General features: G+C 38.2%; 1 protein-coding gene and 1 pseudogene across 2 annotated transcripts; one reads left to right on the top strand and one right to left on the bottom strand.

Annotated features, from left to right (window-relative positions):
- Positions 1-235: 235 nt before the first annotated feature.
- Positions 236-2,873, top strand: LOC121636414 (annotated as a pseudogene).
- A 3,486-nt stretch (positions 2,874-6,359) lies between these two features.
- nicn1 (nicolin 1) lies at positions 6,360-15,864 on the bottom strand. Of its 2 annotated transcripts, none has more exons than XM_041979393.1 (7): positions 15,735-15,864; positions 13,777-13,926; positions 11,364-11,543; positions 10,334-10,447; positions 8,929-8,997; positions 8,533-8,637; positions 6,360-6,872 (listed from the first exon to the last, which is right to left on the bottom strand). In XM_041979393.1, the coding sequence occupies exons 2-7, from the start codon at positions 13,921-13,923 to the stop codon at positions 6,831-6,833; spliced, it is 657 nt and encodes a 218-aa protein (XP_041835327.1). In that variant the 5' UTR covers positions 13,924-13,926; positions 15,735-15,864; the 3' UTR covers positions 6,360-6,830. The 2 variants fall into 2 exon arrangements, with proteins under 2 accessions (XP_041835327.1, XP_041835332.1); XM_041979398.1 differs by having other exon boundaries at positions 13,777-13,923.
- Positions 15,865-23,104: the final 7,240 nt, after the last annotated feature.

Here is a 23,104-nt window from a genome sequence, read left to right as displayed (position 1 = left end):
GTACCACCTTGAGATGGACAGCTGGTGTAGCTGAGGAAGCTCTGAGCACCACTGTTGCCATTTCTTTGTGAGATCAGGTGGAAGCTCTTCGTCCCATCTCAGCACTCCCTCCCACATTTCCTGGAACAGATACTTTATTCTGACAGTGAAAGGGGTCAAGAATCCAAGAGGGTCAAATATTCGAGCAGCTGATTGTAGGACTCTTCTCTTCGTATTCTCCCTTTGCTTCGAGATCATGTGCAAACCTTTGGGGTCAAACACAAAGTCGACAGTTACTGGTCTCCACACTAAACCAAGAACTTTCAGTATTGATCCATGTGCCTCATGCTCAACTGTACAGTCCATCTGGCTCCCTGCCATTTCTCCTTTAGTTCTGGTGAGTTTGATCCATACCAGCAGCTCTCATAATACTGTTTGCTGTCAGTGTCAGTGAATGAGCCTCTGATACCTCCCTTGTACTCGCTATGAAGTCGTCTGCATAGAGTGAGGCTCTTATGGTTTCCACCACTTGTGGGTAATCAGCCTCATACTGTTCCACATGTTTTCTTATGGTGGCTGCTTGCAAGAATGAACTTGAGGAGGCACCAAAAACCACTCGTGTCATTCTTAACACAAGTGGTTTCTCCTCCTTCTCTTCAGCTGGAGGGCCTGAGAACCACAGAAATCTCACTGCATCTCTGTCCCTTTCTTTGAGTGAAATTTGCAGAAATACTTTCTTGATGTCTGCCATAAATGCAATTTTGAGCAGTCTGAATCAAATTAAAACACTGGGTTCAGACTGGGTCCTGTCAGAAGACAGTCATTAAATGTAGGACTTCCATCTTCATGGGATGAAGCATCAAATATAACACGCAGTTTGGTGCTTGCGTTATCCTTTTTCAGCACAGCATGATGGGATAAGTAATATATGTGGCTGTCTGGTGATGCTGTATTGCAGGGCTATTCAGTTCGGTTCTACACGGGTCGAAATCCAGGAGGTTTTCCATGTGTCCCTGCTTCAACACACCTGCATCAAATTAAATGGATCTAACAGCCAATCAAGTTCTGCACAAGGAGCTGTCATGGCACTTTTTAGAAATAATGCCTGTCCCACCTCCTCGTCCAGCTGAGCGAGGTGTTTGTGTAAATTCTGCATTGACAGAAAGGGCAGCTGGCGTAGCTGTGTTTTCTGGATGGTTCCAGGTCTCAGTCAGGGCTAGGACCTGAATGTCTGAGAGATTTTTCAATGAACTGATTAATTCAGTTTTGTTCACTGCGGACTGACATTTCCAGAAACCGAAGGTTGCAGAGGATGTGGCAGACGTGCATGCCATGGGAAGGGACAGGTTTTGTGGTGTCTATGGGTGACACGTCTTGGTCTGTACCCATGTCTGACAGGAATGGGTTTGAGTCTGCATTCAGGTTGTTGGTTTAAATCTGCAGGTAAGAATGTAAAACCTGTTTATTATTAAGTTTCACAGCTGATGAAAAACTGACTTTCAAACTCTGGACTGAAACACACCTTAGTCACAGATATGAATATGGGTCTAACAGGTTTAAGATCCACCCCTCACTGACTTACATGAAATGAAGCCGGAAACAATCACTGATTCTTGTGCACTACAGAGAGAGAGACGATCAGATTCACCTTCAGCTTCCTCTGAGTGAGTCCAGCTGCAGGAAAGAAAAGTGCAAAACTTCAAGCTGCTCCCAGTCCACACACTGAAGGTGATTCTGACCAAAAACACCACTCACAGTCAGTTTGATGGAGTTAGCAGAGGAGGGAGGGCAGCTATGACTGACTGGACTTTCTGTCTGCTGTGTTTTCAGCTTCACTCACAGACCACATGGCTTCCAGTTTAGAGGAGAATCTGCTGTCCGGTCTGTAAGGACGTCTTCAGAGATCCTGTTGTTCTGTCATGTAGCCACAGCTTCTGAAGAGCTGGTGGAAGAAGAAACCAACACACCAGTGTCCCGTTTGTAAGAGAAGATCTTCAAGAAAGGAACCACCTTTAAATCTGGTGTTAAAGAATCTGTGTGAGTCCTTCTTACAGGAGAGAGATCAGAAAGCTTCAGAAGGTCTCTGCCATCTGCACTCTGAGAAAATCAAACTCTTCTGTCTGGACCATCAGCAGCCAGTGTGTCACATCTGCAGAGATTCAGAAAAACACATCAACCACAGAATCAGACCCGTCGATGAAGCTGCACGACAGCACAGGAAGGAACTTCAAGAAATTCTGGAACCACTAAAGAAGAAACTGGAGCTCCAGAAGGAAGTTCAGAAGAAGTTTGATCAAACAGCAGAACACATTAAAGTCCAGGCCCAACACACAGAGAGGCAGATTAAGGAGCAGTTTAAGAAGCTTCATCAGTTTCTAGCAGAGGAAGAGGAGGCCAGGCTGGCTGCTCTGAGGGAGGAAGAGGAGCAGAAGAGTGGGATGATGGAGGAGAAGATGGAGGCTCTGAGCAGAGAGATAGCAGCTCTTTCAGACACAGTCAGAACCACAGAGGAGGAGCTGAGAGCTGCAGACGTCTCATTCCTGAACAACTACAAGGCTGCAGTGGAAAGAGTCCAGCGCTGCCCCCTGCTGGATGATCCACAGCTGCACTCAGGAGCTCTGATAGACCAGGCCAAACACCTGGGCAACCTGGTCTTCAACATCTGGAACAACATGAAGGACCTGGTCTGCTACACTCCTCTCATTCTGAAACCAAACACTGCTAGTCCACGACTCTTCTTGTCTGAAGATCTGACCGGTGTGAGACGAGGAGAGAAACAAAACATTTCTAATAATCCAGAGAGGTTTGGTTATAAAAGTTGGGTCCTGAGTTCTGAGGGTTTTAATTCAGGAACTCACAGCTGGGATTTCGATGTTGGAGACAGTAAAGTCTGATTAGTGGGTGTGAGTCTGTAAGCAGGAAAAAATACATTTGGTCTGGATTTTGGGGAATAATTTTCCGTGAAGGTGAATACTTAGCAGAGTGTCCAGGTTCTATCATTTATCTTCCTCTTCAGAAGAAGCTACAGAGGATTAGAGTTAAACTGGACTCCGTGATGAAACAGCAGCTCTGATGTGTTCAGTACGAAAAACGCAGAGTTCACATTAAACCTTATTGATCTGGTTGAAATTAACTGATTTCAGTGTCAAACAGGAAGCTTGAAGCTAGTGCTACTTTAGTTAATGAAAACTAAATGAAAATATTTTCGTCAACGCAAATTTTTCACCGGACGAAAACTAGACTTGACGAGACTAAAACCCCCATTTATAAACAATAACTGGAACTAAACAGAATGCATTTTTGTGGACCAATAAAGACGAGACGAAAATGTAGTTAATTAAATAAAAACTAGGCCAAAATCTATGGACATTTTAGTTTACGAACAAAGATGAGATGAAAATTATATATGATTTTGTCAAATCCTGTCTCCTCCACCGCCTCCTCGGCTTTTCCGCCACTCACACACACCCCCTTTCAAACCTCCAGCGGGCAGGTGCACAAACACATGAGACAGACAGGAGGTGGATTCACGGCAAAAAGTAAAACAATGACCAAGCCTTGCACAGGAGCCAAGAGAAAGAGAAGACGTGACATATGGACCCGTTTTCGTTACATTGAAGTGGAGAAAAAAAACCTTATGCCTGATTTTATTCGAATGGAAGGAATGTGGTCTGGAAATGTAGCTGGAAAAAACCCAACAAACCTGAAGAGACACGTCGCAGTTCACCACAAAGTCATCGTGGTAACTTACTAAAAAGTTCGGTGGTAGTTGTTTATAACGTAACATTAAACCAACGGCTGTAATGTTCGGGTTAGGGTTACCATCACATGGACATTTGATCTGAATTGGCATCAATATTAATATAAATAAATGTTAAATGTAGTTTAACATTGTTAAACTACATTTAACAATGTATACAAATACATATGTGTGCATTTGCCTGTGTGAAAGATTTTGAGTGTTTTTCATTATGTTTTTCTATTTCTATGTGTAAAGGCTTGTTTTATTTTTAATATGCATGAATTGAAATATGCTTATATTTGAATTTATTTGATTTTATTTTATTATTTTTAATCATGTAAAGCACTTTGTGTTGCCTTGGGCATGAAAAGCGCTTTATAAATAAAGTTTGAAGTTTCTATAATTTACTGTTATTAATATGAATTTACTTGCCTGAACAGCACAGTGCAGACAAAACACAACTACACTGTTCACACACATCCATCCATCATCCACACACACATTCTCACAGATATTATAAATATGCAGATGGGAACCAAACACACAGATAAAACCTTCATTAGTATTGAACAGATAAATACTAATGAAGTATCTGATGTATCTTGTGTAACAATGACAGCCTGCAAAGCAACTAAACACAATGGACTCTCAAAATGCAAATAACTTACAAAGCAGGATCAGTCTTTTTGAGAAAACTTCAGGTTCAGCTTACGATGAAGTTGGTTAATTTCTTACCACATTGTATCACCATAGCAACAGATACTGGAAATCCAAACTAGTCCACAGCATCACATGAAAGATCTGAAGCCCAGTCTGTAGAATATTAATGGACAGGAGGGAATGATTGTTATTATAAGCGTTCAACTGCTTTTTATAAACGATAATAAAACATCCATTTAACCCTGATATATAAAAGAATTGCGATTTATTTTTTCAACATGTTTACTTCTTTCTGCTTTTATAAGTGATTGCAGCAACATTTGAGGTATTATTCTTTTTATAGGAGTCGTTTCAGGAACATTGTTTTTAAACTGCTGAATGATTTTCTCCCATTTGGAGAATAGTTAGAAAACCTCTGTCCATCTTTCCTCAGAGACTTTAAAGATGCTGACTTTTTACCAAATCATCATTACAGTCAGCTTTTTGAATTAACATAATTTCCCCTCATTGTTAGCTCTACATTGTCTCATTCTGATGTTTTTTCTAAAATGTGTTGCAGCCTGAAATGTAAAAATAGATGAATTTGAAATTAAACAAATCATAGCACATAAAATACCGTAATGCAACATATGATGAATCCTGATAACATTCCCCCATTTCTTTTTTTCTCCAGCTTTCTTTCCTTTTCCCCTTTTTAAAAAGTTTATTACGCAGCAACACTCAGAACTGGAGGAAAAAAAAAATGTTGCAGACGAGGCAAAACTGCAAGCAGGACATGCAGCTCATCCCACCTCGTAGATTAACTGTTCACTGCTCCTCACTCACTTTCTGACACCCCATCATGTGAACTAAAGTCAAACATCAACAACACAAAATGAGGCACCAATATAACATCATCTCACATCAAGGAACTGTCTTCAACAGCTTCAATCCCAGCAAAAATCACAAGTGATTGACCACTACGTGTTTATGAAAATACATGTAGGACACCAGATGGAGACAAAATTCCTTCATTTAATGACAATCACCAACTACTGAGACTAATTCATGTGTTCTGACCCAAAAAAGAAACACAGAGGAGGAATCAGTGTCTCCCAATCTTATCAGCCACATTCAGCCAGTGCTTACATCTATTCTGTTTAATCAAGTCAAGTTAACAAGAAATTTCACCCTCCTTCAGTTCTCAGGTGTAGCTATTCAGGAAATAATAAAACCATAGTTCTGATCAGGTATCAGCCTCAGGGTCCCTCTCTGAGTCTCCATCATGGTCTCCCTGTATGTCCAGACCAGAGTCAAGGGAGAGTCCCTGTCCCGGACCAAACTCAGTCTTCTTTTTAGAGACTTTCCCCTCAGCACTATTCTTGCCTCTTCCTTTTATGGTAACAAAGTGATCCAGATAACATCAATAATTGCCAAGAAAAGTTTCCCAGCAAAATAAATATTGATCTAAAGGCCAATAAGCTCTAAGATATTCTGATATAAAACTGCTCTCTTTGCTGCTGTATGTGGAATTCTTTAAATGAGGATCATTACTGAAACTTTCAGGACGTTTAAAGTCTCAGTGTTTTAAGTGTTTGCAACAATCTGGCTGCTCTATAAAAAACAAAACAAACAAAAAAAAGCAAAAAACACAAATAAACTAGGCTTATTATTATTTCAGGGGAATCCTCTTAAATAAAATAAAATAAGAGGTGGTGTAACTGGGCACCACTGGGACTCCAGCAGATTATTCCTCTACAGGTCCCCGAATTAATATCATCTGACCGCTGTCACACACAACACAGAAAAGACAAGAGTGTTTGTTTTTATTGATGTGTGGCAACAAGATCACACCTGCCAACTTCCACCAGCAATATTTCCTCAGTGAGAAAATTACAATCGTACTGACATTTAAGCAGATTTCAGTTTGCGTATGATGAAGAAAACCTTAAATAACAGGCTGTCAGCAAACTGTTGGAAAACTTTTTCCCTTTGTTTGCTGACATGACTGACTCTGTCACTACTCTGGAAAAAACATGGAAAACTCCAATAATGATCCAATTTTCAATCTCATTCTGTCTAATGAGACGCTGCTGCCGCCTTGTGTCAACAGACGGTATTACACACAAAACGCTGTTTTACTCATTTGTTACATCAGGTGCTTCATATGATGTTTAAGGAAAACAGGATTTATTCAAGCCTCCTGCAGCTTGTAGATAAAACACATCCAACAGCATGATAACAGTCTGTAACACTGTGCAGTTAGTGCTGACACACATTAGTTTTTAATTCATGCTTAAATACTGTTATTATAAGAGGTGAATATGACTTGTAGCATTAGCAGGAATTGTGAACTGATAATCTTGATCGTTCCTTTGCAACACACCACAAAGTCGCTGTGGTCCTTAGTGACTTAAAATCTGAGAAAAACCAAAACAAAAGACATCCATGATGGAGCACAGGGGTCTTGTTATGTCAAAGAGAGTAAGTTGATATCGTAGCATCCATCCACCTGCAACAACAAATAATGAAATATTATTTCTTCCATTATTTTTCCATCTATTTTGCATCTGCATGAGTTTTAATCTTTTAATAACTAGGGTTTTCATTCAGGCTTTAGAAAAAGACACAACAGCCTTAAATTAGTGAACAATATAGCTGCACCTTCAGATGGCAGGTTGCGCTGGACAGCTGATTTTTATTCAGTGGTTGATGTAAGAGATGCTGTGCTAGACAATGTTTGATAGTTTTGGTGTTCGCTGTTTGAACAAATTACCTGAAAGTAACCAAAGGTGTTCCTCATCGATCTGTTCCGGGGCCCCTCAATTCATTCTCTTTTTTTTATCTAATGCTGCTGATATATTTGATGCATTCTTTTATGAGACTTATGGCATCACCATATGGTAAAATCTTTGCCCTCTTGTGTACAATCTGATAATTTGCCAGTTTTTACTGTATTGTATCAACAGAGCGAGCCAATGCTTACGAATATTTATTAACTGTTTTAACATGTGTTAGAAAATATTGCTCTAAATCATCTCTACCATGTTCTAGATCATAATTCCAAATTCATATATCATCATCTCACCAACAACCAGCACTGATTGAAAACTGATGATCTGGCTAAAAACAGGTTTTTCCTTTTATCATTGAAATCTAAGTGTTTGTGCAGCAGTGATAAAAGTCCTACAGCAGCATCACTGAAAGTAAATACCTGTTCATAAATCAATCATTGGCTGTTTTTTGACTACTTTTTCTTCATTTTTTTTTTTACATTAGATTATCACTTTGGTTGTAATTATCAGTTCAGTGTTTCATAAAATCGAGACCTAAAAATTTGATTTGATTTGATAAGTTCTATGTCTATTTGTTTTGTACTAGTGCGGCCAGTAAGATTTTTTTTATGTTATGTCAACTGCTAAAAATTTGAACTGTAAATATTGTAATTTCTGAATTTATTGTTCAAGTATTTATCACTAATACAGTGAAAATGAGAGGAAATGTGAATATTTGCTATGCAAGGCGATTTCAGTGTGCGCCCCTAAATTTTCTGCTTGTGCTCCTAAAAATTTAAGTTAGGGGCCACTGTGCTCCTCCTAAAAAAAGTTAGTCTGGAGCCCTGAAAGACACAGAAGTTACAGATGGACAAGGAGAAAAATTCTTATTGCCTGAATTGTTTGTAATACCTGATGAGACAAACAATCAAAAAATATATGCAAATTATTATTATCACTTTTGTTTTAAGATATTTTTTATAAAGGGCCAAATATCCATCCATATAATTTTTATAGAAATAAAAAATATATGGAATAAAAAAATGACATATACTCTGAAAACAAGATTAATGATCTTACAAAACAAGAACATGAAATAGTTTTGGCTGAAAATAAGATAGTAAGAATTGGTTAAATAGGCTTTTTTTGATATGGCAGGGCATATCAAAAAATAGAATTGTCTATCCACTATTTCCCTATTATTTATTTATTTACTATTTATTTTAAATAACTGATTGAAAGCATCAGACTTTTCTATGTGCATAATTTAATTTACAAAACTATTTTTAAGCTGCTGCTTTTTATCCCATCCGAGTATAACAAGTTACTGTCTTTAAAACAAAGACGTATTCCTTCCATCCATCCCTTCAACCAGTAGAGAACTGAAGGAAGACTCACGTCAAAGCGTCCGATAGAGGCGGTGGTCTGGTTGGTCTGCATCACCTCAGTCAGAGCCCACATCTGCTGAATACTGGAGGACACAGTGTGGGGGTCTGGGAGGCCCTGCAAGACACGCAATATAACGGATCATCTCTCTAAACATACACCCCCACAGACCACAGACTCTGTGACTGTGTGGATGTCTGAGGAATATAGCTATTTTTAAAGAGAAGTTCTTTTAACTATAATTTTATATATTTACAAATACAGGAATGAACCTTTAAAGAAACCTTTACAGCAGCCGGAACTGCTGTTAAAAGCCAAATTCGCATAAAGACAGAGTACATGCTTCAACGTCTCCACTGAGTTACAGCCTTTTTCACAAAAACACACATTCAGATCCAACAGTAGTACCTCCAGGTCAGGGTGGTGGTCGACCAGGATCAGATCTGACAACCAATCAGAGACCTCCTTCTCTGGGTCCTGGAAGAAAAGATGGAAATAAACGGTTGTGTTTATTCAGGCAGATGGGTGAAATGTTTCCTTGTTCTTCTCTTTCTATTTCCCAAAAAGAGTATTTCTAACGTACAGCTACTCCAGAATCAGCTGCACGTGTGGTGATGAGGACCAGATGGTGGGAACACATCACACCAGTTTAAAAATCACTGCAGTGGCTCCCCGTGTGTTTCAGAATTGATATTAAGGCTCTTTTAGTAGTTTATAGATGCCTTATTGGTCTTGGGTCTTCTTATTTATTTGACCTGATTTTAAATTATGAGCCTGTACAGACTCTGAGGTCCTTTTAACTTGATTTTCATTTATTTTGTTTTAGTCTATTTTATTTAAATCTTTACTGTATATAATCATGTTTTACTTGATTATTCAATTTGCTTTGTTTTACTCAAGTACATTGTTTTTATTAACTCTTTGTGTATTTTTATATATGTTGTGCCTATTTGTTCTTATTGTTATTAGGTTTATTTGATCTTTGATTTTACTTTTTAACTTTTTTAACTCTGTTTTCCTCATGGGGATCCTCCATGTTGGGATCTTTGCCTGCTCGGTCTGCAGGGTCGCTGCCACTGTGATCACCCTTGTGGCTCTGTGGACCCTGGCCCACCCTGATCTGTGTGGTTCCTGTGGTGACACCATCTGTGGTCATGATGGCTCCCGGTGTGGGCAGATCTACAAGATATTGTCTCCTCACAGCAGCGTCAACCAAATATTTATTTCCATTCATATTTTTATATTTAGTGAAAGAGAGAGAAACAAGGGATTGGAGTTTATATTTGTGCAGAGAAGGGTTATGATTCAGGGATTTGGGGGTATATGCACTGTGTGTGTGTGTGAGAGAGAGAGAGAGAGAGCAAGAGAGAGTTGGATCAGGTGTTTTGTTAGATTGTTATGTATGTATACTCAGGTTTATAAAGACTTGCATTTTTTAATCTGCAAAAATTGTGGCTTTTATTATGTAAAAGACTTTGTGCTGTTTTGGTATGAAAAGAGTTTTCTTAATAAAATTTGATTTGATTAGATTTGCTTTGGCACCATCTAGTGGCAGAATAAAGAGCGACAGCCCTGATGTAGCAGCAGATTCCTCACATACGACTGATTTGTTCAGTCTGAGTTTCTAAAACGAAAGTACAATCCAGACGTGTAATGATTCTGTAGCTCAGACAGCTGAGTGGTGACATGCTGTCAGAAACGTTTCCTAAGCAGCTTCTTAGTCTCTCTGAAGCATTCAGAGCTCATTAATGTGTCACTTCTCTTTGTCTTTACATCAGTTTTTTTAAGTCAAACTGTGAATAAAACGACTGACCGGCTGCACGTGAGGACATATCTTGATCTCTTCCAGGCTGAAGGTCAGCCAGGCGGAGGATGGCTGTCTCAGGATCAGTCTCACTGACACCACGTGATCCGGTTCCACATACATCTGGAACAAAGGATCACAGACTAGCATCAGCAACAGATCAGCTGATCAGCGTGAATGAGTTAGGCATGAAGGAAAGCTGTTTGTTTATCTGAAAGTCAGAAAAAAATAATTTAAAGCTGTAATTTGCACCCTTAGAAAACAACGGGGTTTTTCTTTCTGAATTTGTCAAATAAAACAATTGATATACATGTCAATTACAGATGTAAAAGAAAAACAAATGGATATACATGTCAATTACAGATGTAAAAGAAAAACAAATGGATATACATGTCAATTACAGATGCAATAATAAAAGTTTTCCCCCAAATATTTTTTTATCTATTAGGATAAATGTCAGTACTGTACAGAAAGGCAGTACACTTATACTCTTATCTAAATGTTTGAAATGAATAATAATAATAATAAAAAAACTGAACATGAAAAATAAATTAATACACTGATAATTAGCAGATCACATAAATAAAATACTGGATAAAAACTTAAAAAAAAAAAAAACATGGGCAAGGAATTGATGGATTTCTTAAAATGGTTTATAAAGGAAAATCAAAAGCATTCAAAAAATAGGTTCAGTCCTCTGAAGATAAAATCCCAGACATCTTAAATTGAGTGTGACTCTAAGCTGTAAAGGCAGCAGACAGTTAAACTTTTGTCTCCAATCAGAAAAAAGTTCAGCTCACTAAGACATTCAACTTATTTAAGATTTAGAAATTTGAAGGTAAAAACGTGTAAAAATTTACATTTGTTTCAGAAGGCTATTTCCACCTCACTCAATCATAACCAACATGTTTGCAGAAGTAAAGAAAATCCTCAGGCCTGTAGTACAGGTTCTGTGGAGCCATCCATCTTAACAAAGCAGGTCTGCAGAACGCTGTGATGATCCTGCTGGAGCAGAAACACGTTCATCATATGGTCTCACCTGTGTTCTATGAATTGAGTAGTAATCCTGAGAGCCCCCCTCAGTGTGAGGGTTTTCCATCAGGGGCAGGTCTCTTAGGGCTGTGCACCACTTGGCAGGGGCCTCCTGTCCTGGGTCCCTCCTCAGCAGACGCACAGTCAAATAGGCAGTGTAATAATTCTTGAAGCTGATCTCCTCGATCTGCAACACAAAAACATACAAGCCCCGCCCCCATGAATCACTGAAATGTGAATTTGACTTGGTTTGAATTTTTACATATATGGTGTTCCACAGGGACACCATATATGTATATCTATTAGTTGGCTGCAAATGGTTCAGAACTCAGCAGCCAGACCTTTAAGTAGAACCAAGAAGAGACAGAACATTTCTTCTATTTTAGCCATTTTGCATTAGATCTTAATGTTTTCTTTTAAAATCTTACCATTGACCATTAAAGCCCTTGATGGTCTTTCACTCCTTATTTATTTGACCTATAAGAACCATATGAGCTTATATGAAGTCTGAGATCATCTAGAGCAGTGTTTCTCAGTCCTGGTCCTCGGGGTCCATTAAACTGATTTACTTGTTCCAGAAAGTCAGTTTAAGATCAGAGGAGACAGATCATCTAAACTCCACCTGAGGAGATTAGGCCAACACAGTCTGTTTGGGGAAACAGAGATCTCAGTGAACAAACTACTAGGTTGCACACAAATTAAATAAAAAACAACTGGAATTACAACAAAATAGACACAGCTGCCACAGAATGACCAGATGACAGAGCTTTTATTCCTGGAAAGTGGAAGCAGCAGCACTGATTGGTCCAAGGGGACGACAGGCAGGTTGTGGATGTGGAAAGTGGTTTGAGGTGGAGACAATCCCTGTCAGGTGATGAAACATGGCTATATTCATACACATGCAAACAATTAGGATAATGTGTGACAGCCATAACATTAACCAGTAGGGTCAGTGTAGGGGACCAATTTGACTGCATGTACAGTGCTGTCTGGGAGCTCCAATATCACCAGCATCCAGTTCAACTCTCCGTCTTGTCCCATGCACACAGAGATTTCTCCTGATTCTCTGAATTCTTGATGATGTTATACACAGTAGATGGTGGGATCTTCAAAGTTTTCACAATTTTACACTGGTAAACATTTTTTCTGAAATTGTTCCACAATTTATAGACACAGTTTGTCGCAGATTGGTAATTACTGATTATTGGTAATCAGCCCATTTTTCCATCTGACAGACGCTTCCTCACTGAAATGCTAATTTTTTTCCCAGTCACGTTACTGACTTGTTGCTAATAAACCTAATGAATTGTCAAATTCTCCTCCAGCTGATTTGTATTAATTACTTTGCTAGCCGTTTGTTGCCCCGTTACAACTTTTTAGAAATGTGTTCCTGCCATAAGACTCAAAATTAGCTAATTATTTTCCATGGAATGGTACAATGTCACAGTTTTAATATCTGATGTGTTGTTGGGAATAGTATGTTCTACTGGGAATAAAATGAGGGTTTATGAGATTTGGAAATTATTGAGTTCTATTTTCATTTACATTTTACACAGCATCCCAACTCTTTTGGAATTTGAGTTATAAATAAACTTGACAAATTTTGAGTGTCAGAGTCAGTTTCTTCTTTTTAAATGCTTTTTTTTTCTTTTCTTTTTTTATTTACCACTGACTTTATCAGAGAACCTTCTTGGTGTTATCTGACACTTTGATTTTACTTATTTTATATTTATATTTATTTTATTGTATTGCTTTAGTTTTAAATAGTTTGGCTCCATCTGCTGGATGCTGTGAAGCTCTGCAGAGTAAAACAGGATCACGTCGCCACACCAGGACAAAGACGTCTTCAGTCCATCTGAGGTCTGAACCTGTTTTTTTAAAAAACACTGAATGTGTCAGGTTGCAGCACTAACATGGAAATGTTTGTTGGAAATAATTCCTTTATGCTGTAAATTCCTCCAGGCCAACCCCTTTGAAGCCAAAGCTCTGAGTTAATGAGGAATCACTCTGCATTTAAAAAGAATCATAATTAGAACTAAATGCTGGAAAGTAGGTCAGCGCCCAAAATGATTGAAGCTCATCTTGTGGCAAAATATGCAGCTTTATATCTGCACAAATACCTTCTCTGTGTGTTTGCTGCTTTATTAAACAGAGCTGGAGCCAGACTGCAGTAAAATGAGGGTTCTTTAGTGATGCTTTCTGCTTTCTCTTACAGCTGTACATGTATTTCCAGTAAAATAAACCAAATACAACTTAAATAAACAATTTATTTAATTCCAGGTTATTTGATTACTCTGAGAGAAAAAACACAGTGGACCCTGTCATCTGACATGAGCAGCAGAAATCAGAGGTTGAATTTGAGTCATAACTCAGAAAGAGCATCAAAGAATCTGAATGGATTTACGTTAGCTTCAGCTTACATTGACCGTCTTTCCAAAGGGGAGACTGACGTCCACCACACAGACACCAGAATGAGCCGCGTCTGCTTTGGAATCTCCAATCTGCAGGTAGACTGGAGGCTTGATGGTGCACGTCACCGGCTCCATGTTGTCAGTGCTCCTGCTCATCTTCTGGAGACAGAGTCGTAGAGGAGATTTCATCATTATCGTTGTCATATTTCTAATTGTTTTAACTCTTTACCTGGAAATTTAGAAGGTGTGACAAAAGGTGACAAACTACACCCCTCTATGTAGAGTCTGGGGGGGAATGCGCAACACAACAGACTGTGTGTTTACATCCTCTTGCTGATGTGTAATGCGGCGTGTAAAGGGAATGTCATGTCATGGAGCAAAAGTTGAAAAGCACAGTTCCTCAGCCTCGGGATGCTGCAGGGCAGCAACAGCTCCAGAAATTGAGTCATCAAATGAGTCAAGAACGCCAGTTTGGAGGTCAGAAAATTACATAATGTAACTTTAAGGGTAACCCCAACTCTATGTGGCCACATTAGATTATTTGCCAGAGCAGGTATTTCAATCACTCATTGAACCAGACACTGGTGTGTGTTTTTGTTTCCCTCTTATTTTACGACAATGACACGAAATCAAATCAAATAACAAGAAGAAGCAGAGACAGCCTTCCCAAAAAGATTTGCTTGGAACTGAGTGACATTGTAGACTAACATTAAAACATTACTCACTGATGTTGGGAGGTGCAGGTATACAACAACTCTGTTTTTAAAAGTTGAAAGGAAAACTGCACTTTAATGTTATGTTTAATTATGTTTTTGTTTTCTCTGTTTGTTTTAGTTGATATTAATTCTCTTCTTTCCTTAAGACGCTCTGGCTACAATGATTTTGGATGCTGAGTGGTAGTAAATGCTTGGTAACTTTAAACTTGATCTGTACTGTTTGATAATGAACCATGTCCTGAAGTTTAAGTAATTTTGATAATAGAAACACTTTCCCATTAAATCTAATGGGATAGTGTGTCCAAACTTTTGACTCGTACTGTATATCAATAAATGTACTATGTCCCATGTACACATTTTCCTCACGATAAGAAAGATATGGACAATATCCCATTCTTGTAACAATAAATCATTTTAGTGCAGTAATCATATCCTCTGTTCATAATCTCTTACAAATAACTAACCTGTTTTTCTTTGGTACTTGTCAGAATCTTATTAATTCCATTATTTATAAAAAAAAAAATACAAATACAGGTAAGTTGTCACTAATATAATTTACTAGTATGCCACTTGACATATTGTGTTTAATTTTTTAGTAAATATATTGTCTATTAAGTTTACACAGTGTGTTGTGATTATTGTGATTTTTGGAAACAGGGTTAAAATCTTCAGTCGGTTTATGTTGCTTTGACATCATAAAATCTGTGTTAAAGTCTCTAAAAAAATGAAATCTCTCTCTCTCTCTTTTTTTGCCAGTTTTAGTTTACATTTTTCCTCATGCCGTTTCTTTCATTTTTTCATTTCCTTATTTGATATCGTTAAAATATTACCAGTGGCATTGTACAATCCAAATACCAAGCCGATATCTTTATTAACCACATTTAATCATCCTTGTTTTTCTATTTTTTTCAGAAACACGATATTTAGAAACATTAAGCTGTTATATGAGTAATAACGCTGCTTTTCTCTGATAGCTGGCTGCTGTGACTGTCCACGCCTTCCTAGCACCATGGACAGCGACACACAGTGAAACAGCAGCAGAATGTGCACGCAACAAACATCCGACGGTTTAAATGTTTCATCATCATGTTTTTATAGCTGCAGATCAGATTTGATCATAATAAAAAACAACTAATGCCGCTAGCATGGAAGCTAAAGGCCCATAAACACAATAGCTAACGGACGGGTGATTCTGGTGACACCAGATTCTTATAAATCCACGGGGGGTCGCTGAGCCAGTTCTGTTCTCACCTTCCTGTGTGACAGAGATCACACCTCTTCAGAGTCAACTGTGAAGTGAAGAATAACACTGAAATGAATGACTCAAAAACAAAAATTGCTAACATGCTAAAGACACTCGCTGTGTTGCTTCCTGTCTGTAACCAAGGCGACGGTGCGTCTTAAAGGGCCAGCAGCACTCTCAGCTGCCGGTGTCCGCTCCATGGATTATTCAGAGGAGCTGGAGGATCTCAAAACGGGGTTTAACACGGTGTCTGCCATGAAATGGTTTATTAAAATGTTGGAATTTTTCAGGAGAATGTTTGCTTTGTTCAGGCATGTTTAATTTTTCCAACTTTGTCTTAAAAACCTGAAAAATGTGTTTAGGGTTTTGATAATTCAGTTTTTGTCTGCAGCAGTCTTGGTTGGTTAGCTGAGTTACATAAAAATATTATTCCATTACGAACCGTATTAACATATTTCATTCATACAGACAACATACTCTATACACTTTAGCAAATATGTGCTTTATTTCTGTTTTTACATTTTAAAATTCAATCCCTTGCAAATCCTGTGCAGTTTAGTTCTTGCCTCTGTTGTTTTTCTTTATTCGTAACTGTTCTTTATGTACTCTGAAACATCCATTCATCTCAACTACAGTGATGCTTCTTTCTTCCACCCTCTGACTAATCCTCAGGTTCTGTTTCTGCCATGTTTCATTCTGTGATTTGCATTTAATTTTCCTGCCACTGCAGCACTTCTGCTTTTGTTTAATGAGTTTGATTTGTTCTTAATCCAGCTGCGTAAAACCTATTTGGTACTGTATTTTGGGTTCTTCTTCAGCCATCCACCATGACAAATTCTTTGTGTGTTTCAACATGTTCCTGCATTTAAAATAATTATACCGGTTGGATATTCTACAAACACTTTGGTCATTAAGGGAAAGTATTTAATCTGTTTATAGCTGAACTACATGTGAACAGATATCTACATAGGTTAGTCAGAAGGAAGTATGTGAGTAAGAAAACTTATGAAAAAAAAGATAAAAGATCTAGATAAAAGGTGTCTATACAGATTTTTTTTTAATATATAGACTTTTTTACATAGTTTTTGTTCTGTACAGTTTTTTTGTTATGATCTCTATAATGCTGGTTTTTACACTGGTTTTACAATATCACCATTACTGCTGTAGCACTGAAATTTCCCCACTGTGGGACAAATAAAGGATTATCTTATCTTTTCTTGTCTTGTCTTGTCTTGTCTTATCTTATCTTATCTTATCTTATCTTATCTTATCTTATCTTATCTTATCTATCACTACAGAATACCGGGTTGGGACCCTTTTTACTTCAGAACTGCCTTAATACTTTGTGACATAGAGTCAACAAGGTGTTGGAAACATTCTTCAGACATTTTGCTCCATATTGGCATGACAGCATCACACAGTTGCTGCAGATTTGTTGGCTGCATCCTGACTGACCTTTTCACCAGATCCACATTGTGATCTAAGTACAGTGAACTCGTCATGATCAAGAAAGCAGTTGGAGATGATTTGAGCTTTGTGACGTTGTGCATTGTCCTGCTGGAAGGAGCCATCAGAGGATGCTACACTGTGGTCATAAAGGGATGGACAGGCTGTGGAATTTAAACCATGTGATGTTGGTACTATACAGGGCACAAAGTGTACCAAGAAAACATCTCCTACACCATTACCCTCACATTCCACTACACCAGTGCAATTCAAGAGACCCATCTGTTAAACTCCTTAAATTTGCATTCAACAAAGCGGTCATCTGTGTCAGAGATGATTATGACCAATAAAATTTCATGTCACACTCTCACCATTTCATTTTGCTAACTTTACATATTGTAACAAAATCCTGCTGTATTTATTATTCAGTATTCAGTATTTATCATTTATCTTATGTATTTCTATCTGTTTATATGGCAATGCTTTGCACCCACTGACCACCTTCACTTCACAGTCCAATTTACATTTTTTTATTTATATCAAGTGTATTTTTAACTTAGTATTTTGTATAATTTTTAGTTTTAGTGTTGTTGCTCTGTTGTTGTTCACTATGTGTTCTTTATGCTCTTGTAGATGTTGTAACCAAGGAGAATAAAAAAACCAGAGTCTTTGTATGTGTGCACATCCTTGGAAAATGAAACCTAATTCTGATTCTGAGAGTTGATACGAGGCAGGATAGATCCATGTTGTTTCCACAAAATTCTAAGCCTACCATCTGAATATGGAACTGAAATGGAGACTCATCAGACCAGGCAACATTTTTCCATCTTCTATGGTCCTGATTTGGAGTGCCAGTCTCCTGCTCTTCTCCATCTATGTGTGGGTCCATCAGCCTCCAACAGATGGCAGCATTGACTCATGGATCAGGCTTGTATCACAGTGAGCATGTGATCACATGTTCTGATTTTAAACACTTATTTCTCCTCTTTGCTCATCGCCTCCTTCACATCTACACACTGCACCCAAAGCATCTCCATAAAAAAAAGATATACACTCAGCCCCCCAATGGCCACAAACCCCCGTCAGAGTGAGATTTAGGTGAACAGCAGTGATATCAGGGGAGTGAGCCAGCTTCTTGCTTTATCAGTGTGAGGCAGAACTTTCTCTTTGGCCTTGTAAAGATATCCCTGAAACAAGCTTCCCTGAACGCCTCATATCGAACCTGATACTCCTCGTGCACACTGCAGCACTCTGTGCCTGAGTCGAGGAGTTCAGTGATAATCCTGAAGACGATCGGCTCAGATCCAACAACACAAACTGAGATGTTTCTGAGCCATTCAATCATTCAATGATTCCAACTCTGGTTGTATTTAAGCTTTAGGTTTTTATCCTCTGCTGCCTCAGCATCTCTTCACACACCCTGACCAGGTTTTAGTATCTGCTGTATGAGCAGCTCTGGATGAACTTAAGTGTTTTACTGAATCTTTGCCTGCAAACACTGAGAATAAGTGTTTTAATCTTACTTTCAGGTAAGTCTACATCAGTTTTATTTGTTTATATTGTGATATACAGTATTGCGTGTATGGATATCTGTATTTTTATTTGTTCTCGGATGTAAATAATTTACGTATGAAATTGTAAGCTAAAAAAAGGACTTCTAGTCATGGCTGAAATGGCAGCAATTATTGAGGTATTTAGTAAAAATGTTTTCATGCAATAATAAAACCAATTCATTCTCATTTTTTTTAAATTGAATACCACTCAGAAAAAAACAACTTGAAATACTACACAGAGTAATCTGCTTTGAGTCATTTATGTTTTATTAGCTGAAATCAAATTACAATATTTTCATACATGATTATTACCAATAGTTTTATCACAATGCCCCACTGAGAACAAAAACATCTGAAATCTTCCTGACACCCTAACAAGTTAATGATGTTGTAATGTGGCAGAATTATCATGAAAATAAAAGTATTGTAGCAAATAAAAAAAATGTTTTTTTTACCCCTTTTCACACATGACTTCCTTCTTATAGCCACAACCTCTTGTTCTTTCTGAGCTGTTTCCGTTTGCAAATGAACCAAAGGAGCTGCTTGTTTGTCCTTTCACAAATCTTTATGGTGTTATGGAATAAGAGGAAGAGTGATGATAACTCAGTGGAATTGGGGTGGATTGAGACATAAAATGTGCAATCTAACGTACCATCTCTGCAGTTATCCATAACCATTATGTTAAAATACTTGGACTTGTTGCATTGTAATTGACATCAGGCATGTTATGAGAAGTTAATGAAGACAAGGAGGCAAGGTGTGAGGTGTTGGTCCCAAAGTTAACTAAAGATTTTATTTTCTTTTATAAAACTAATAAAATGTGCTACTCAGGCAGGATATACAAGCTACTAATGAAAAAGCCATTGGAAACAAAACAGTCAACTCACAATGAAATCACAATGAAGTCACAGTTCAGACTTAGAAAAGGTTCATGAAAGAGGCTGTTGTTCCCAAACTCTAACCATTTAGCTTTGATTCCTAAATGTAAAGTTTTTTAATGGCTGATCTCTGGACATCTTTAAAACTTGGATAAAAACAACTGGGAGTCTCTATCTTCAAGACTGAGAGGCTACACAAACATAGACCTTTGGACTTACTGTATCTCCACAAGTTGTACATGTTGACTGACCTTAAATTCTGTTCCCTGCTGTCGAGCTTTACTGACCTGCATACACAGATATTTAGAAAAATGCACATTTTACATCATACATACATCCAGTTTTGATGTACAGAATCAAACTATTAGGATAAAACCTTCTGACTTGAGCATCAGAATTGCTTTGTGGCTTTGCACCACAATATGCACTGTTAACTTATTTGTTTGACTTGTACAGCAGACATAACCAAGATTCTTCTGGTATTAATCTAGTTAACAATAATGACTGACTGTACTAAAGAACGAAGGTGTCACAACAGGTTACTGAGGACAAAGACAGAAACCAGTTTTTGTTCTGGAATTTACTAGTCTTTGTTTTCAGGTTTCTGAATGACCGATTTGACTGCAGAAGCAAAACTAGATCACCACATTTATGATTGACTCCTGACAGCGTTGGTGTCTGTGTCGATGTGTTCAAACATAGATGGGAAAATATCAATGTAGATGTAATATAACTGAGCACATAGTGTTACAATTTGTAGTTAACCTGTATGCCTTTATGCATAATCTTAGCCGACAAAGAAAACTTTTCAGAATCAAGATATGTGTTGCTATTTCAGAGTAAATTCACCTGGAACACAGTAGAAAATAGAAATGGCTATCTACTACCCCCTCCCCCGCAAAAAACAAAACAAAACAAAACAAAACAAAAAACAAACAAAACATACAAACAAAAAAACATTGGTTTCAGTGAAATCCAGATGATAGCAACCCAGTTCATCTCGGAATTAGGAAAGTAATGTCTGATGAGGAACTGTTATACAGATAAATATCTCAGGAAGCCATTAGCCGATGTTGAAGATGCACACCTTAATTAATGGTCAGTCAGGAGAATCAAGGGATAGTCCCCAAATTCAACTTGGAAAACACAATTTGATCCAGAAATAATTGAACCCCAAGATAGTATGTAATAGGAAAAGTGAATATTTCACTATAAAACCTCCTTCATCTTCATGGAAACTACCAGTACCTTCATGATTCATTTCAAACAAAGGCAGAGTCATAGGAGAACACATTAGCAGTTTTTTAGAGCTGGAATAAAACTTTTGACCACAAAGTAGCAAAAGTAGGATATGATTTATGATTCTGGCTGATAGCTCCCAGAGTTTCTGTCCCACAGTAATGAGACAGACAACTTTGTAACCAGCAGAGTCCCTGCTTTCATATGACACCTTGGTTTTTGGTTTTGTTGAAGAGGAGAAATTTGCAGAAGCTCTAAAGTGGACAAGGGGCTCTCAAGAAGAAGAGGTTACGGAAGAAAAATGTAAACCTTAATGCAAACTAACAAGCTCTGCCTGAGACAACACAAACAATGACCAAAATTTGAATCTAACAAAAAGAAAAACCACGTGGATGACTGACAGAATGATAATAGACAAGGATCTGGTGTTGAACAGTGGAATGATATTTACTTGGATGGATGATCAGAGGCCCGTCCTTTGAAGCTTCATATTTCTGAAGAGTAATTGTCTGCTCCTCCATGGTAAAGTAAGCCACTCTGCAAGGTTTCTACATATCTGCAGCTGGTAAATGCTGCACCACCCCTTTTATGTAAGCACGCTCTGATCAAGATGGTAAAACCCTGGGTTCAATTTCCAAGTTGATAACCAGCTTCATTACCATTACCAGCACGCTGAATGCCTGGGTAAGTCAACCGAGCTAACGGAGAGATATCCCAGGACTTTTTATCCCGCTTTGCAGTACAGGCCTCAGGTGAAGGGATGCAGGTTGGAACAAACATATAGGTACGAACAAAATGGGAAAACTTCAAAATAAAACAAACAAACAAACAAACAAACAAAATAAATAAATAAATAAAAACCCAACCGATCATGACATGTAGTTTACATTTGAATTTATTTAAAAGATGAAACAGATTTTTGGGACTGAGAGTCACTAGTATAATCAAGCTCTTTGTGACAACCTGAACTAAACAATGGGTGGAAATTTTCCTCAACTGGTCTTTGATTGTTTTATTTGAGGAAATATTTTCTCATTGATCGCAGTATAAATGATGTCCTCAGTTCCCGTACAGTGCTGCTCCATCTCTCTGCCAGTGTCTCAGCCCTCCTCCCGCTCATCCTCCTCCTCCCTCCTCCAGACATGGTGCAGTGGCAAATATTCATCCGTTGTGTTTATTGTGTTTAAAGCTGGGGGGAGTTGGGCTTTCCAAAGCCCCCAGATCAGTGGGTGCAGAAGCTGGCATCAAGGGTCCCTCTGCAGAAACAATCCCCTTTTCCTCCCAGATGGTGAGCATAGAGCTGCAGGCGCTTAGAGGAGCCATGGAGGAAAATCTCCGTACACATCCAAATATCAACATCCAGGGTTTTCTCTCTTTTTCTTTTTTTTAAAAACAATTTTTTATAATCTCGGATGCCCAAACCCCTGGCATCCTCACACTCTGCCTCTTTCTGCCCATCCTTTCCTCTTTATTTCTTCCTCTCTGATGTACATTTCTTTCCCTTTGTGCCAACACCAGCTGTCAGATTTTCCCACAGAAAGAAGTTCCTGTATTTTCACAAACAAATGAGGACAGGCTGATGACTGTTCTTCACTCATAGGGACCCTCTGTCTGTCATTATTGAAGCCATCTCCCCCGCTATTTTAAGGGGAGAAAATGCATCCTGCCCACTGGATGACACGTTTCTTACATAAGAAGTGTTGCTCTCATGTAAAGAAACATGCAGCTGACAAAGCTTTGATACTGCAGCCGGAGCAGAGGGAACATTTGTAGTGGTGAAATTAGACAAAGATTCTCCTGAAAGTTCCAAAACAATTTCAAAAACTGCAAAATGAAGCCTGAAGCCATCCGTGGATCCAATTACTGCAGAGAGAGCTTAGAGTTCTGATAGTACTTTGAGGCTATTTGTGGGGAAATATAAACTAATTTCCACAGTTTGAAGTATTTTAGTGATTAAAAAAGAAAATCAAGTAACAGCAGAGCTAAATGTGGTACTGCAACACTGTAGCCACGGTCTTATTTTAAAAGAGTTCTGAACTGGTGTCATGATAAAAATTGAAAAGTATAGGAAGTCAATTTAGACTCATCGTCCATTTTTATCAGGACCAAATGTTAAATTGCTTGTCAACACAAAATATTTAATATCTAAAGAGGATATAAGTGACTCTGAACGTGGCATGGTTGTTGGGCTGAGTATTTCAGAAACTGCTGATCTGGATTTTCACATACAACCATCTCTAGAGTTTATAGAGAATGGTCCAA

This window comes from Melanotaenia boesemani, chromosome 3 (genome assembly GCF_017639745.1).
Source record: "Melanotaenia boesemani isolate fMelBoe1 chromosome 3, fMelBoe1.pri, whole genome shotgun sequence".
In the NCBI taxonomy this organism is placed as follows: domain Eukaryota; kingdom Metazoa; phylum Chordata; class Actinopteri; order Atheriniformes; family Melanotaeniidae; genus Melanotaenia; species Melanotaenia boesemani.
Note: the sequence above shows the minus strand (reverse complement) of the source record. Positions and strands in the feature narration are given on the sequence as shown.